Below are 15,869 nucleotides of genomic sequence, written 5' to 3' on the forward strand. Positions count from 1 at the left end.
AAAAAATACTAAAAACAGAATAAAATAAAGATTTTTTAAGTGGGGCTCCGATACAGCAAACGTGATTTTTGACCAAAGTTAAGCAACGTCGGGCGTGGTCAGTACTTGGATGGGTGACCGTTTTCTTTTTGCATTTTTTTCCGTTTTTTTTTGCTTTATGGTACTGAACCCTTCGTGCGCGAGTCCGACTCGCACTTGCCTGGTTTTTTGCTTCCATTTTAAGTAATTATTTAATGATTTTCAAAAAGCTTTTTCAATTAAAAGACGTCAAGCACGCGTTGACATTTTCTAATGCTTAAAAAACGAACTATAGGTAGGTAGTAGTATTTAACATGTGAATTTGTATTTTTACGTTTGCTGTAGGACATGGCAATTTCTATAGTATATCTACGTCCCTTTTTAATGGTCGGATCTATACTTCCGGGAATTTGTTATAGTCAATTACTTCGGACCAAATTTTTAGTCTGGTATCTGTAATTGTTTTTATTTTAATTTTTTAGCCACGTATTTTATAAATCTATATTGACTGGTTTTGCATATCAATGAGCCTTGAAATTGATTTTCAATTTCTGATATAGGTAGGATTCAGCTTTGTTACATGATTCTAGGAATACCTAACATTTAACAAAGCTAATGGAGTATATTCGTCATTTCTCGCGATATCGGGATTCTGAATAATATTTGGTTTATCTATGATTTAATAAATGCATGTTCACTGTACCTGTTTTATAGTGACACTGGTATTTAATTTAAAACTTTTATAACTAAACTAATCAAAATATTTAGCTTAGAATAAATTTAAAAATGGAAAAATTACTGTCTTGGGTGAGACTTGAACTCACGGCCTCTGGAAAAAAAGAAAGAAAAAAGAATAAAAATATGTTCTAAAAAATATAAATATATCTATTTGAATAAATAAAATATATATACTTAAAAGTAACGATAACTATCGTCGATGTGGTCATATCCGAGAGAGCGGAAAAGTTTTAGTGATAATGTTAATGGAGGCAATAGGAGGAGGGTTAATTAATTTATTTTGCCTAAAACTAGCTCTGCCAATTGTCTGCGGGTACCTAACTAAGACTTTAGCACCAAATGTAACTAAGCAATCACAATCAGTATGGTAATTCAACGCCGAACGCTAAAGAGCGTGCAGATTGGGGTGCCTAATAATAGCCTTTCGAATTGTGTTAGACAAACTAGATACGAATATAAACTTTCACTTCGAAGATTACAGCAGTGTCTACATTTAAAAATTGTGAAAAACAGTGTTCACGTAAGTGAGACAGTTTAATGAGTAAATTGGTTTTTAAAACCCAGTAAATAGCGCAACATGTACCTATACTTTATACATTTTTGAACGACGCTAAAATTACTTGGTTAAATCAACTGTTACAAACATGGATTAATTTAAAATCATGTACTTAACGCCAGTAATACTGTATTAAGAGCTGTTTTAACACGTTCGGCCCAGCAACGTTTTATAACGTCAATATTATATCATAATAAGAGACACAACGTGTATTGACTTCAACTTTAAATGTTCATTAATTCGCTCTACGTCGTATAACGCCAAGAGCCCTTACTATGACCCTAGTAGCTAATTCCTGTGCCACAACGCTTACAATTATCAAATGCCTACCGCCACAATTTATCAAGTTTTGTCGGTATTATGTGAACGACTTTGACACACGCACACATGACCACATTCACACACACAACGTTCATTCACGTCGCCCAAAGTGTCGGTGCACCCCGCAGTATTCGCTGTGTGCCGCATCGGAGTCCGCTCATGTAATAAAACAAGGCATCTCTGAAACTGTTTCAAGACTTTTCGTCCCGAGAAGGTTCGCCGGACTCCTTTAGCGATGACGGGGAATACGGTACCGATGAGGATTATGATCCAGGACTTCTTCAGAAAGTGACAGCTCTGTAAGTTACACGTGACCTTCTACTTCAAAACCACCTACATCTAAAATCAAAACTTCGGCTTCAAATGATTCAGATTCTGGCGATTCCTTTAGTTCTGGAAGCATATTTAATTTACGCACGACACGTAAACCCACCAAAAGGGCTAGCTTCGTCGGCTTTCAGTACAAATGCGGCTGAGGCAGATACTATGTCAATTGAATCTCTCCCTGGCTTGCCTTTATTATTTGAAAATAATATACTTCGTGCATCACAGTCACCTGGAGAAATGGAGAATATGCCAACGCCTCCTCTTTCACCACGAGCTGCAGAGAGGAGTGTTTACCAGCTTCCTTTTCCATCACCGCCTATCGCTGAGGTGAACCTAGATATGAACTCAGGATCGTTATCGCCGCTGCCTGAACAGGTACAGCATAACTTAGTGCCGATATTGCCAGTAAGGTCACCTTCAGATAATCACTTGCCATCTCCCGATTTGCCACCTGTAGAGGGCATGGATAACTCATCACTACCAGTTTCTTCACCAGCTGCAGAGCCACAAGGCCACACTTACATCATACTCCTATGCCTACTTTAGAGGAGGTGGCACCTGTCGAGGTAGAAAACCACTAACCGCCGACTGTCTCTCCTCAAACGTCAGACTTCACTAGACGTTGTTCTTATGGCAATATAAACTACACACTATATGCGACACAACGTTTATAGGCGTCAACGTGTCGAGACGTTGTGTACTAATTTAATACTAAAATGTTGACTACGTAAGGCACAACGTTATTAAAAGTTAACGTCTTTTGACGTTTGTGTCGCATTTCAAAGCAATCAGGTTTGTGTGAAGAGCAGAACGTTTGTCAACGTTCAAATTATTTGTATGAAAAATTATTGTGTCGTAAAGTGAGCACCTGATTATCGCGGCGGTGGGCCGAACGTGTTAACATTGTATCCTTAGCGTCAACAAAATCGGCCGTCGAAATTGATTTCGTGCTCACTCCAAAATCGACTTAATCTATATGTCAGCAGCCTGTCCCGCCTAGGCACTAAACTCTGTGTACTGGGTTGATATTGCAGTCGCTTTTCGAGCTAGAGCGAGTTGTAGCCTCAGGTGAACCAATATAAGTGGGATCTGTTTGCTATATAAAGATTAAAAAGACTGTAACACCTTTTAACCGAAACTGACAGATCTGACTGGACCTTACCATACGGATGGCGTTGCTTCGTCTAATATCAGATCGTTTCGGAACTTTGGCAGTGGCACTAACTCAATCAGCGACTGTTTCGAGCAGTAGCTTGAGTTTTCGCCGATTGAGTTATATTAATTATGTAAGTGTGTAACGTAGATACGTTACGTAACCTAGGTTACATTTATAAAATTAAATTAGATTGTAAAATAACTTATATGGCATTAAAATATAAATACTTTAATAATAATCACTTGTCTTAAATACACTAAAATAATATCACTTTAATATTATTTATACAAAACTGTTCCCTCTAATTGCGACTCACTGTACTTCGAGCAACACTCTTTTGTTCGACGTAAATCGGCTAGCGGCGTCCCCGTCCCGCGGACCCTCTCTCCGCGCGGGCCCGCGCGCCAGTCGATCAGGAGAGGACAGATCTAGCTTTCGTCGCCGGCGCACGCTCGCTTGCCTTCGCGCAGCGACGTCTGTCGTGCCCGGCGAGAATGAATTTGTACGATTATATTTATTCATTCCGTTCCTGCACTCATTTAGTGCAAATGGAATCATTTTTTTTAGTGTTTAAAATCCCCTTTGGGGAGCCTAGTTACGGCTAGAACCGTAGCCGTGAAGACCAGCCGGCAGTTCCTGAGCGGCCCAGCTGACGTCCCTCAGCTCGTCCGTCTCAGTCTCCAAACCCGCAGTGGCTCCGGCAGCTTCAGGGGAGTACTTGCGTGGTGGAACTGACCTCGGAGCAAAATCAGTACCGGCCTAGGACCCTACCCTACGACCTATTCGTGTGCTTGCGGCGGAGAATAAATTAGTTACTTTTCTTAACTCTTTGTTTAATTTCCTCTCCGCCTACCCGTAGCTCTGGCGCCTCACCGTGGTTTTTTTAAATAGGGTCTGATTTTGCTCTGAGTGGGTATCTGTGGTTTGTGTGTTTGTGTGGTGTTTTGGTTTTTTTATTTTTTGTGAAACGTTTTTTTCCTCTTTTTATTTTTTGGTTGCCAGCAGCTACAGTGTACGGAGTGGTATATTGTTGTAAATTTGTTTGCAATCTCTTTGTATCGTACGCACTGTATAGTCAGCCGCATTTGTTGTATTAATTATTTTTTTTGTTACTTCTTTGGCATTTTTGTTTGTAACCGGTATTAGTCGTTTTTTTTCATTAGTACAGTCGGCCATATTAAATTGTGTCTTTTAAGTTTAACTAAATTGTTACTTTGTTTTTTTGTACATTTACGCTCCGTACGCATTAGTTGCATTTAAACGCTTTTTTGATTTATATTTTTGTGTTGTTTTTATTTTCTTTCTTTCTGCTTCTGCTTCTTACATTTTCTTTCGTGCTTTTAAGAAAAACAACCAAAAACGTTCGTAATTTTTTTTTTATTACTGTTGTAACAGACGGAGTATTTTGTTGTTTTTTGAATCTGTTCAACATTTACCCAATTTTTCTTGACTTATTAATAACCAATGGCTTTGACAACTAAATTCTTTTCACTTCCAAATACTGTACGCACAGTGCAGAAATTGCGTAATCAATTGCGAAGTGTGGCCTCCTTTTCCTTCCGGAGATATTCATTTAATTTAAAAATAGTGCGTGATACCTCCTATTTAGCAAGGTACTTGTAGGGTTTCTAGTTCGTGTAACGAGACACCTCATTATTATTTTGTAATTGTGCGTTAGTAATTAAATTCTTGAACGTATTTTCGAGTAATTACTAATGTTTTATGCAAGCGTGAAGTATGAATGAAGATTTATGGAAGCGTATTAACAAGTGCTTAGTTCTGCGGATTTTATTTCATTTAGATGACATAAAATCCTTGACCACGCGCCGGGGTATTGTAACGTAGATACGTTACGTAACCTAGGTTACATTTATAAAATTAAATTAGATTGTAAAATAACTTATATGGCATTAAAATATAAATACTTTAATAATAATCACTTGTCTTAAATACACTAAAATAATATCACTTTAATATTATTTATACAAAACTGTTCCCTCTAATTGCGACTCACTGTACTTCGAGCAACACTCTTTTGTTCGACGTAAATCGGCTAGCGGCGTCCCCGTCCCGCGGACCCTCTCTCCGCGCGGGCCCGCGCGCCAGTCGATCAGGAGAGGACAGATCTAGCTTTCGTCGCCGGCGCACGCTCGCTTGCCTTCGCGCAGCGACGTCTGTCGTGCCCGGCGAGAATGAATTTGTACGATTATATTTATTCATTCCGTTCCTGCACTCATTTAGTGCAAATGGAATCATTTTTTTTAGTGTTTAAAATCCCCTTTGGGGAGCCTAGTTACGGCTAGAACCGTAGCCGTGAAGACCAGCCGGCAGTTCCTGAGCGGCCCAGCTGACGTCCCTCAGCTCGTCCGTCTCAGTCTCCAAACCCGCAGTGGCTCCGGCAGCTTCAGGGGAGTACTTGCGTGGTGGAACTGACCTCGGAGCAAAATCAGTACCGGCCTAGGACCCTACCCTACGACCTATTCGTGTGCTTGCGGCGGAGAATAAATTAGTTACTTTTCTTAACTCTTTGTTTAATTTCCTCTCCGCCTACCCGTAGCAAGTGAGAAAGACAACATAATTTGAGACGTCATAATGAGAAGTCTGTACGTATAGATACTGTGATTCTTATAATTAGCTATGGCGAGTTCGTGAGGATTTTTTTAACAGTTTCCATGTTTGATCTTAAATCGTGTCTAATGTTTTTACTTTTACAATAAAATTGTTATAAATCACGAGGTCACGTTACATTGGTTCGCCTTACAACTCGTCGGGCCTGAACTCACGTAACCCTACAGTGCCCGTGTGCCTCTGCAGCTTTAAGCCGTATATCGCCGAACCAATTACGCCAGCGTTTGTACTCGCTGAAAGCAGGTTTTAACTGCGATATTTTTATCTCTAGATATGACCTCATGTCGAGATATGTCAACGAGTACGCTACTTGAATATGTTAATCATAAAAATATAATAATGGCTGTTTACCAACCTTTTTTTCTGAGCTATCTCAAAGATAGTAGACATAAAAACATTCGCGTATTACCGTCAAACATTTGAACAAGCCAGATAATTAATTCCAAATCTTTGAATAAATAATCCAATGAAGATAACTCCTTATAGCAGCAGCACCTACCTATTTGCCGTCATTTGCAGTCTTCCATACCGGAAAGTATGTTACAAGTAGTTAGTAAGTTAGGTTATCTTGCCTCGGTTAATATTGGGTAGGTAAGTCTCAAGAGCAAAAACCTATTAAATACTGCCTCAACTTAAATTACCGTTCACGTCGAAAAGTGTTAACTGATTTACTTCAGTAAACTAAGGACCACAATGCGCTGTGTAAGGATTCAGAGAGAACTGGGATTCTTGCCAAAACTCAGTAAATATCGCCCGGAAATTTGCCAATCGGTTCGAAATACGAGTCAACATAGCTCAACACCGTCTGATGGTTTTATACTGCAGACGCTTAAGGAATTCCATTTATCTCTAATGGTCCTATTATTATTAATACTTACATCGATGTCGTTTTTATCGGAATCTTTCAAATAAAATAAGGTTTGAATAATTGATATCGAATTTGTAGTTCGATTTGGCATTGCCGTAAATAAAAAATCCTCACTGATAAGTCAGTCTATTACGTCAGTTGTTTTTGTCAATTGATAAATAAAAAATATTTTTTTTACTGTTTAATATATTCACAAGAAGCGATCAATGTTTAGTCGTATTGTTCTTAGAAGGTTTTAAGTAAGTTTCATGGGTATAAAATACATTACTCAGGTGCAAATGGTGTATCTCTGAGTGTGTTAGCAAGATACAGTAGTATACATACACACACAGTAGTATTCACATGCATTCTTGACCCTTTTAACACCAAGTTCCCTAAAAGGCGCCGTCAGTTATTGTGGCAATATTAGGCCCTAAGAATGCTTATAAAATGTTATGTAGCATATCCTGTTAACTGCTAGAGTAACCTTTATGCTTCCAAATAAGATTTACTTTTGGTACTTGCTTTTAACATTGATGGCGTATACTGTACACTGAGAGATGTATAAATTGTATAAATGTGAGATTTTTAGACAGGTGACTGATTAAGTAGGTAACGTTGAATCTACTCACCTCTCTCCCAAGTAATAGACTCGATAGGATACCCGGCGACAGGACACTTGATGACTAGGTCGCTCCCAGCCACGGCGGTGACCTTCGGCATCTCGCGGATGAACGGCAATCCGTAAACGTTGACCCTCGCCGCGTGCACCGCCTTGCCCGCGGAGTTGGTGGCCACACACGCGTATTCGCCGCCATCTTGTTCAGTAACTCGGCTGACGTTAAGATGGCTGACCACGTCGTCCTGTAGCGTTACGTGCTGGCCGACCACAAATCTGGATAGAAGGTTACTTATTAAAAAAAAATTCTGCAGGTTTAACATATCATTTTTACTATATTTTACTGTCGTTCATTAAATCCAATAAACAATAATTTCCAAGAAAATGCTTACGCTTACGCTTAATACTTAATCTAAATAATTACGAATTTCATAATTAAATATCTTAAATATCTATATCAAGCTTAAAACTAGAAAACCAATCTCTATTTGCTAAATTTTACCCAAGCGTTTCTCTCCAAAAAACTCCTAAGCCATAGATGCAGCAAATATGCTGATATTTCTAAGGGTTAGGAGTTTTTTTCGGCGAACAGAAGAACAAAAGCAGGAAGACTTTTCCCTTCTAATTCACGGAGCCTTTAATAAAATAGGATGCAATAAATCTGTTTATACGTAGTAGATTGTTTCCGCTATATCGACACATCATTTGTCTAAATCGGTTATGGGGCGAGCACCAGCGTGAATTTCTTCCCTTTTTGGCTTTTTCGCAGCAAACAACTACATTATAAAGAAGAGTGATGGATTATCACTCATGTCAAATTTATTTTTCTTAAGTGGATACGCTTTGGTTTTTAACGATAAAAAGCAAAAAATGTGGTATGAAAAATATATGCATGACATAATTTGAAATTTGAGCTTGATGTGGGGTATTAACTATGATTGAAAATTTAGATTTCTTATGGCCATTATTTTGTCCACTTTTGGGGTTACAAAACCTCTTATTTAATTATTCACATATGCAGCTAAACATCATCAAGTTGTTAGGTAAAGAGTTCGTAAATGTTGTGTACAAAATTACTTTTTAAACATTAACAGCACATAATAAATATTATATGTAGTGACAAAGGTTAGAAATGGTTGTCTTGAGGGTGTTCGTGTTCTGACTTACATATCTTTGTAGGTAAATGTAAATACTTGTAACTTTGACTCGTATCTTCTCAAGCATACATACCTAGAATTGGTGGGTATAGGAAAACCATCTAGTAGCCACGTGAATTGAGGTGGGGGGTGGCCCATCGCTACGCACTTGAGTGACACGCTGGGGCCCGGCTGAAGGGTCTGCTCCGAAAACCAATACACCAGCTCTGGTTTAGATTCTGTAACAAAGATAAAACATCGATATTTCATTTACTAAACAGTGGTATTCTCTCTCTGGTCGGTCCCTCATTACTGAGGATCGTGGTCACTGGAATCCCTCAAATAAACAATCTGTCTCCATCGGTTGCGGTCCAAAGTAACCCTCACTACTTGATGTAGCTTGGAAGAGGCGGTGGCCTTTATTTGGTCAGACCATCGTGTTGGTGATCGGCCTCGTCAATGGTATTACCTACGTTACAACAAAGGAATTATGCCCTCCGTTTTTATTTCTTTGAATATTTTTTAATAAAGTATGAAATAATTAAATACAATAACTTTAACTTTGATCGTGGAAAACGTATTGGACGTATGCGACTCGATTTTTAATTACATATAAAATCTCTTTCAATATAATATTTAGCGGGCGGGGCGGCGCGGCGGAAAGCGCCGAAATTCTAAAACGTAACAAATATAAGAGCCTCGGTAGACGGTAGAGAGTACAATTTTGTACCATTTGGAGTTGAAACTCTAGGTCCATGGGGTCCCAGCGCGCATAAGTTGTTCGCAGAAATAGCGAAGCGTCTGGTTGACGTAACTGGTGACCGAAGAGCTGGCGGCTACCTCGCACAACGTATCAGTATTGCGATACAGCGGGGAAATGCCGCCAGCATCCTTGGTACAATGCCTCAGCGGCCTATTTTAGATTAAGCTAGTTATTAATTTCGTTTAGTTGTACCACTGTATATATATTGTATGTAAATAAATTATTTAAAAAAAATATTTAATATATTATGTACCTGTTTTAAAGCTTTAAGGCTGCTGAATCTGAATTATTTAGTCTATAATTAAATATTTTATATAAATGAAATTAATATATTTTTCTCCAATATGCTCGGAAATGTTCACCTTACTGTAGCAAAAATACTACGGGAAGTTCTTCGTTAATGTCAAACTCTAATTAAAAAACATCAAACTATCGCTGTCCTGTTCTAGCGGACGGGAAGTAAAAAAACACTACAGTAATAACTTATTACTGTAGTGTTTTTTACTTTTTAATAATAAAAAACGCAAACGGCCAATTATTATTGCCGTGAGCCGCTTCTACACGACCCGATCAGCTATGATTTCACGTGTATGATCGTGCGAATACTGCTTAATAAAATCAAAGATTATTTTTATATTTTTTTTAAATCTCATCCGTGTTCATAAAGCTTATATAGTTTGTCAAAGGACTTTCTCATTTCAAACATAGACAAAGAGAATCATACTATCTTTGTCTTACACTAGTACTAGCACCCAAAAGAAAAGGATGGGTATAGTTTTCCTGGTTCTTACTGACTGAAAAGTTGGTTTGACCAACTATATTGCACAATTATATTGAATGAACGAATACTGAATGGCAGAATAAGTTTGTAACTTAAACTTTTAAAAATTAATTAAAGAGGGAAATTGTTTTTGACATTTTGGATGTGAAGGTTTGATAGTACATCATATTGTTTTAATAGTACATTATTGCAGAGGCCGGGAAAGGGCAATTCGTGGATGAGTTTCGATTTTGTCGGACGACGCGAAGCATATATAGTGCTTTTCTCCAAACATGCGAGGAAATAAGCTAAAATAATTATTATTTAAGCATCAAGCATCACTCAAATCAAACCTTCACATCCAAAATGTCAAAAACAATTTCCCTCTTTAATTAATTTTTAAAAGTTAAAGGCACAAACTTATTCTGCCATTCAGTACCATTCAATATTCGTTCATTCAATATAATTGCGCAATATAGTTTGTCAAACCAACTTTTCGGTCAGTAAGAACCAGGAAAACTACACCCATCCTTTTCTTTTGGGTGCTAGTACTAGTGTAAGACAAAGATAGTATGATTCTCTTTGTCTATGATTGAAATGAGAAAGTCCTTTGACAAACTATGTAAGCTTTATGAACACGGACGAGATTTAAAAAAATATAAAAATAATCTTTGATTTTATTAAGCAGTATTCGCACGATCATACACGTGAAATGATAGCTGATCGGGTTGTGTAGAAGCGGCTCGCGACAATAATAATTGGCTGTTTGCGTTTTTTATTATTAAAAAGTAAAAAACACTACAGTAATAAGTTATTACTGTAGTGTTTTTTTACTTCCCGTCCGCTAGAACAGGACAGCGATAGTTTGATGTTTTTTAGTTAGAGTTTGACATTAACGAAGAACTTCCCGTACTATTTTTGCTACAGTAAGGTGAACATTTCCGAGCATATTGGAGAAAAGATATGTATCGTATCGAAACACACAAGAAATTACCTACGGAGACAGTACGAATACCTAACGTGCACTAAACAAACCCGAAACTTTTCAAGTAGATGTGTTTATGCGTATAATTTGTATTGTCATATTTCTTTTCCGTAATAAACAGTGCCACTTGATTAAATTCCACTAATCCTTTTCTGGCTCTGCTCCTGGCACGGCGCCGGATAGATTCCGTTTTAATTTTCATGTCGATTAAGCGGCATGAGGCCGGCATTATGGGACAGGCCGGGCCGCAAATCCGGCCCGCGCGCCCGCCGGCACGACCGCCCTTCGCTTAGATTAGTATTTTTCTCGGCAAATTTGTGAAACAAAGAATACATTTTTCTTAGCCTTATAAACACTGAGCCTCAATTTGTATAACGCTGAGAGAATAAAAATAAATCGAATTGATAACTTGTCGCAAGCAAGATTCGGAGTTTTGTGTTTAATAATTTATGGAAGTTGTGAAAAGAATTAATAAATATTTAACGCTTTCACGGTTTTGAACCGTAATATTTTCATAATACCCTAGCATTTTCACATAGTATTGCAAGTATGTAGCCATTGCAGGCAAGATTTTAGAATCTAAATTGTTTAATAAAACATAGCTGTAACTTTTGAGCTAATTAAAGTTATATTAAGTTTAGTTTTTAATTTGTTTTATGTTTAGATTATGTAGTGTAACTGTTTGCCTAATAAATACAAAATCAAAATTAAATATATTTTAATATTTAACTTCTACTGAGCCACTCGAACTAGCACCGATACCTATAAAATGGAAACCACTTTGCACAACGTTGTCTTCAGAAGAAATTCTACTTACACCGGCAGAGCTCACTTTTATTGTGCAACATCTTTTGAACGGTATAATTGCCGTCCACTGGTCTTTTTACGTCCTTCCATCACATTTAAGCGGTTTAAGTCATGGTCGTATTCGGGCTCGCATTTAAATAGGATTGCCCGTTTTAGAAATGTCCTTTTTGCCTCCCCGTTTAAGCAAGACAATGGGACTGGATTAAATTTATGTCATAGTTGTCCCAGGAGACCCATGAGTCCGGGATTTGAAGTAAAACGCAATAACACAGTCCCTTCATTACCGGGTACACGCGCCGACTATTTTACAAAATTCTCACGACCCGCATTTCCAAGTGATTAAGTGTAACGATATTGTAGGGGTTAGCACATCGTGGTTTTTGTAAGTTGGCGGAATTGTTGTTGTTGACGGTTTGTAGCATGTTAATGTTGGTATTACTGTTGCGGGAATTTGTTACATGAGGTCACTATTAGACAATACCATGGTTGTACCTATCTGCAAAACGATATTATTTGTCAGGTACCTAAGAAGCATGTTTATTTAAGTTTTAATTGACATTTATGCATGTACGAGTAGCAGTCATATCTATTTATCAGTTATTTACTACATGAACCCGCAATGAATATAGGTACATATTAATTAATATATATACATTTAATTTGACACTTATATCTGCATGACCAATTATTGCCCCCTATACGGCGTCAAGAGGGATTCTGGGAACAAATGAGGCTTGTTAACAGAAGGTCAACGGCTTGCATAATTTATCGGGCAGCCGTCTCGCGCACATGCCCGAGTCTTTATCTGGGCCATTCGGCAAATCGTGCATAAAATTTCTCTATATCGTGAAAATTGTAAATTGGCATTTTTTACTTGTAGGTAGACGTACGTTCAAGTGTAAAAATATGGGTGCACAAATCATCTCACAACACTATTAGAACTATAATATGTTTGAGTAATTTGTCTACACCCATATTTTTACGCTTGACCAGACTTATTGATTTTAGAATGCTCAAGTGGGTTTTTTGGCAGCTGTACACTTAATGGATCTCTGGTCACTGAATTTTGAAACGTTAACGTATGGCAACTGCATAATATACAATTAATTAATTTTGTATGTATGTATACTATGCAACTATGTTGTGTTCACGCGTCGTATCTACTTTTGATAGTATTAAATAAATATAAATATTTGTTAAAAATATGTGGGTTACTTTCTAGTCACGTTTCCTGATTGATTTATATATTCGAATTTCATTTCTACGGTAGGTTACCTAAGGCGTGCGACTTCCAAACCAGACGTCGTTGGTTCATATCCCAGCTCTTGCCAAATAATGTTTAGTAGGTATGTATATAGGTTCATACAGACTCATCCTGAGTAATCAAAACAAATCCCAGTAAGGCCTAGTTTACTGTTTGAAACCAGATTCCGCTTTGATAAAAACCAGTGCCAGCGTGAATTCATGGAACTGTATAGCCAGACCTAAAATCTTTTTTTTTGTTTTTATTAATTAACAAATACCCATCATTCATGTTGGCGGCAAAGTTACTTTTCCACGAAGTAAAGCAGACTGTAAGTAGTTTTACCCAGGGTTATTTTTTATATCCTGAAACATGTTTAGACAGCTGGATTCGAACAATGACAGCCGTATTCGAACAATGAGATACGTCAAATACTAGATTGAAACGATATGGATTGGATATGTCAGTGTCAAACAAGTGTCAAAAGTGACGTTTTTGTTTGAAGAAAAGTCAATTTTGACACTTGTTTGACATTGACATATCTGATCCATATCGTTTCAATATCTAGTATTTGACGCATCTCGTTGTTCGAATACGGCTGATAGTTTACGACTCTAGACTAAATCTAGCTGAATCCAACCACAAACATGTCTTAATATTTTTTTTTTATTCTAATTATATTATTACAGCGTAAGATTGTACGATTGGAAAGAGAAGAGGAGGTAACCCTGATTCCCTCTATGTCGTAAAAAATGTTTTTAAATTTTACAATAGTTCAGCTATAATTGCTTTAAAAATATATGACATTTTCCGTGTAAACTACCTACATTACCCGCTTTATGTATAGCGCCGCAGTTGTGTAGAAAGTGTAGTAAACTTAATTTGTAAATCAAGAGATATAGCTGAAGCTAGCGATCCGTCCCGGCTTCCCATGGGTTAACAAATTATACACTTAAACCTTCCTCAAGAATCACTCTATTGATAGGTGAAAACGGCATGAAAATTCGTTCAGTATTCATTTTGAGTTTATCGCGTTGTACAAACATACAAACAGACAGACGCGACGGGGGACTTTGTTTTATAAGGTGTAATGATTCTTTTTTTTTATAGTTACTTTGTATCTTTTAGCTTGGTATCGAGTAGTTTTGTACAAAGTTTTATACTAAAAAAATGTAAGTTGTAACAAACTTTAAAACGCAAATCGACATAAAGCATGAGTTTAACTTAACGTGCAAGCAGCATGGAATCTCTCTCTTCTTTTTCCTTTATCGAGACCTTTTCCTCGTATAAATGTCTACTAATTATCTTATAGCTGTACTAGTAGTAGAAAAGGTTATGATAACAAATGAGCTTAGTCAAGAGAAGGTCAATGGCTTGCATATTTCATCGAGAGAGCCGTCTGGCGCACCCGTCCGATGCTTAATCTGGGCCATCCGGAAAATCACCCAGTTTTCTCTTATACGTGGGTATTAAAATACTGAAATTTGTTTTATTTGCTGTCAGATTTCACTTAAATGTTTTCGCTTGATCGCTTTTACTGTCAGATATTTAAAGAGCTTTTATCTGTTATTCAGCCGTGTTTTGCATAGAAAGCCTAAGTCTACTTTATGACAGTTTTTTGAAATCAAATGAACACGAGCTTTTCTGTTTTGTGAAACACGGTGTTAGTCTCTCTAAATCAATATTAAAATCAAACTTGTTTTTATATGCCTTTTCTGGTTTTAGATTTATTTATTTTTTGCTTATATGCATATTATAAAATATTTAGTTTCAAAATCCTTACGAAATGATGTACAGCATATACTAAGTAAAAGTTCTGTTACTATAATATTCTACTTTATTCAGAAAACTAGGAAAACACAACTTAGCTCTTAGTCAAGCGCAAGTTATGGCTGAACTGTCGTATTCAAAACAAAAGATAGCGACATGTTGAATTGCAAAATCGAAAGTTGGTGTGTAACATTACCACCACCACAAAACTAATCATATGGAAACCACATGGTTAGCCACCTCACTTTCAATTATATTTTCGAGTCCACAAAAACAGAACAAATGTTGTTGTCAAAGCTTTAGTTTAACTTTCAGTTTCATGAGTTAAAATCCCAAAACTAATACATAAACATTACTTTGAGTAGGTGCCATATGTTGCCGCGGCGCACCTTATACCACATTTGCAAGGCTAAGTATACGCGGCTCTGGCGGCACGATTGTCAAATACTTCTCTCAGACTGAATATAATTCAGTAATGCAGAATACATAATTAAGTTATTTGACTTAGTTAGTTCAGGAAATTGAGTGCATAATACTTTGGCACATTGTATTGCCTATTAAATGAGAAATCATCACAAAACATATGGAGCCTTACAGCACCATCTACTTCAACTGTCACACCCGATCTCCTACAACTAAAGGCTCTTTGCTGAAACTAATGTCTTATAAAAATTAATTACCAACATGAAAGGTATTACTTAGTTTCATATAAATTAATATTTATATATTCGGTTACATAAATATTTTCAAATTATATTTTTGGAATAACAAATTAATTTAATTTCCTACAATAAGTAATATAGCCGCAAAACTCGGAGAAAATTAATATTATCACCTTTTCCAATAAGCAGATGTCGCCAACGTAAACTAATTTATAGGTTTAAAGCTAACACGATAACGAGAAATAAAAGTATAATGCCCACTCATTTACTTTTATTCCCATAAAACTTTCAAAGCTCTATATTAACTTTTATTCAGACACGCACAATAACTTCCATTTACTATAAAATGTCGCATATTCCCTGTGCACTTATAAAGCAAAAGAATAGATCATTTCCCCTTTATGATACCCTCACGTCTAGTTCTTTAGCTTTGTATAGAATTTTAAAATTAACCCGCTCAGCTAGCTCCAGCGGGTATAAAGCAGAGTTAACATTCCTACCCCTTTTCAAGTGCTTGCCTCCGGTGAAACAGT

General features: G+C 37.0%; 1 protein-coding gene across 1 annotated transcript in view; it reads right to left on the minus strand.

Annotated features, from left to right (window-relative positions):
* LOC134672231 (cell adhesion molecule Dscam2) overlaps positions 1-15,869 on the minus strand; it is an 83,077-nt gene that overhangs the window by 38,255 nt on the left and 28,953 nt on the right. The window contains exons 9-10 of the mRNA XM_063530131.1: positions 8,441-8,585; positions 7,224-7,486 (exon numbers count right to left, since the gene is read on the minus strand). Of these exons, the coding sequence (XP_063386201.1) occupies positions 7,224-7,486; positions 8,441-8,585 (408 nt within the window). The remainder of the gene's footprint in view (positions 1-7,223; positions 7,487-8,440; positions 8,586-15,869) is intronic.

The sequence above is a fragment of the Cydia fagiglandana genome, chromosome 16 (genome assembly GCF_963556715.1).
Source record: "Cydia fagiglandana chromosome 16, ilCydFagi1.1, whole genome shotgun sequence".
Lineage (NCBI taxonomy): Eukaryota > Metazoa > Arthropoda > Insecta > Lepidoptera > Tortricidae > Cydia > Cydia fagiglandana.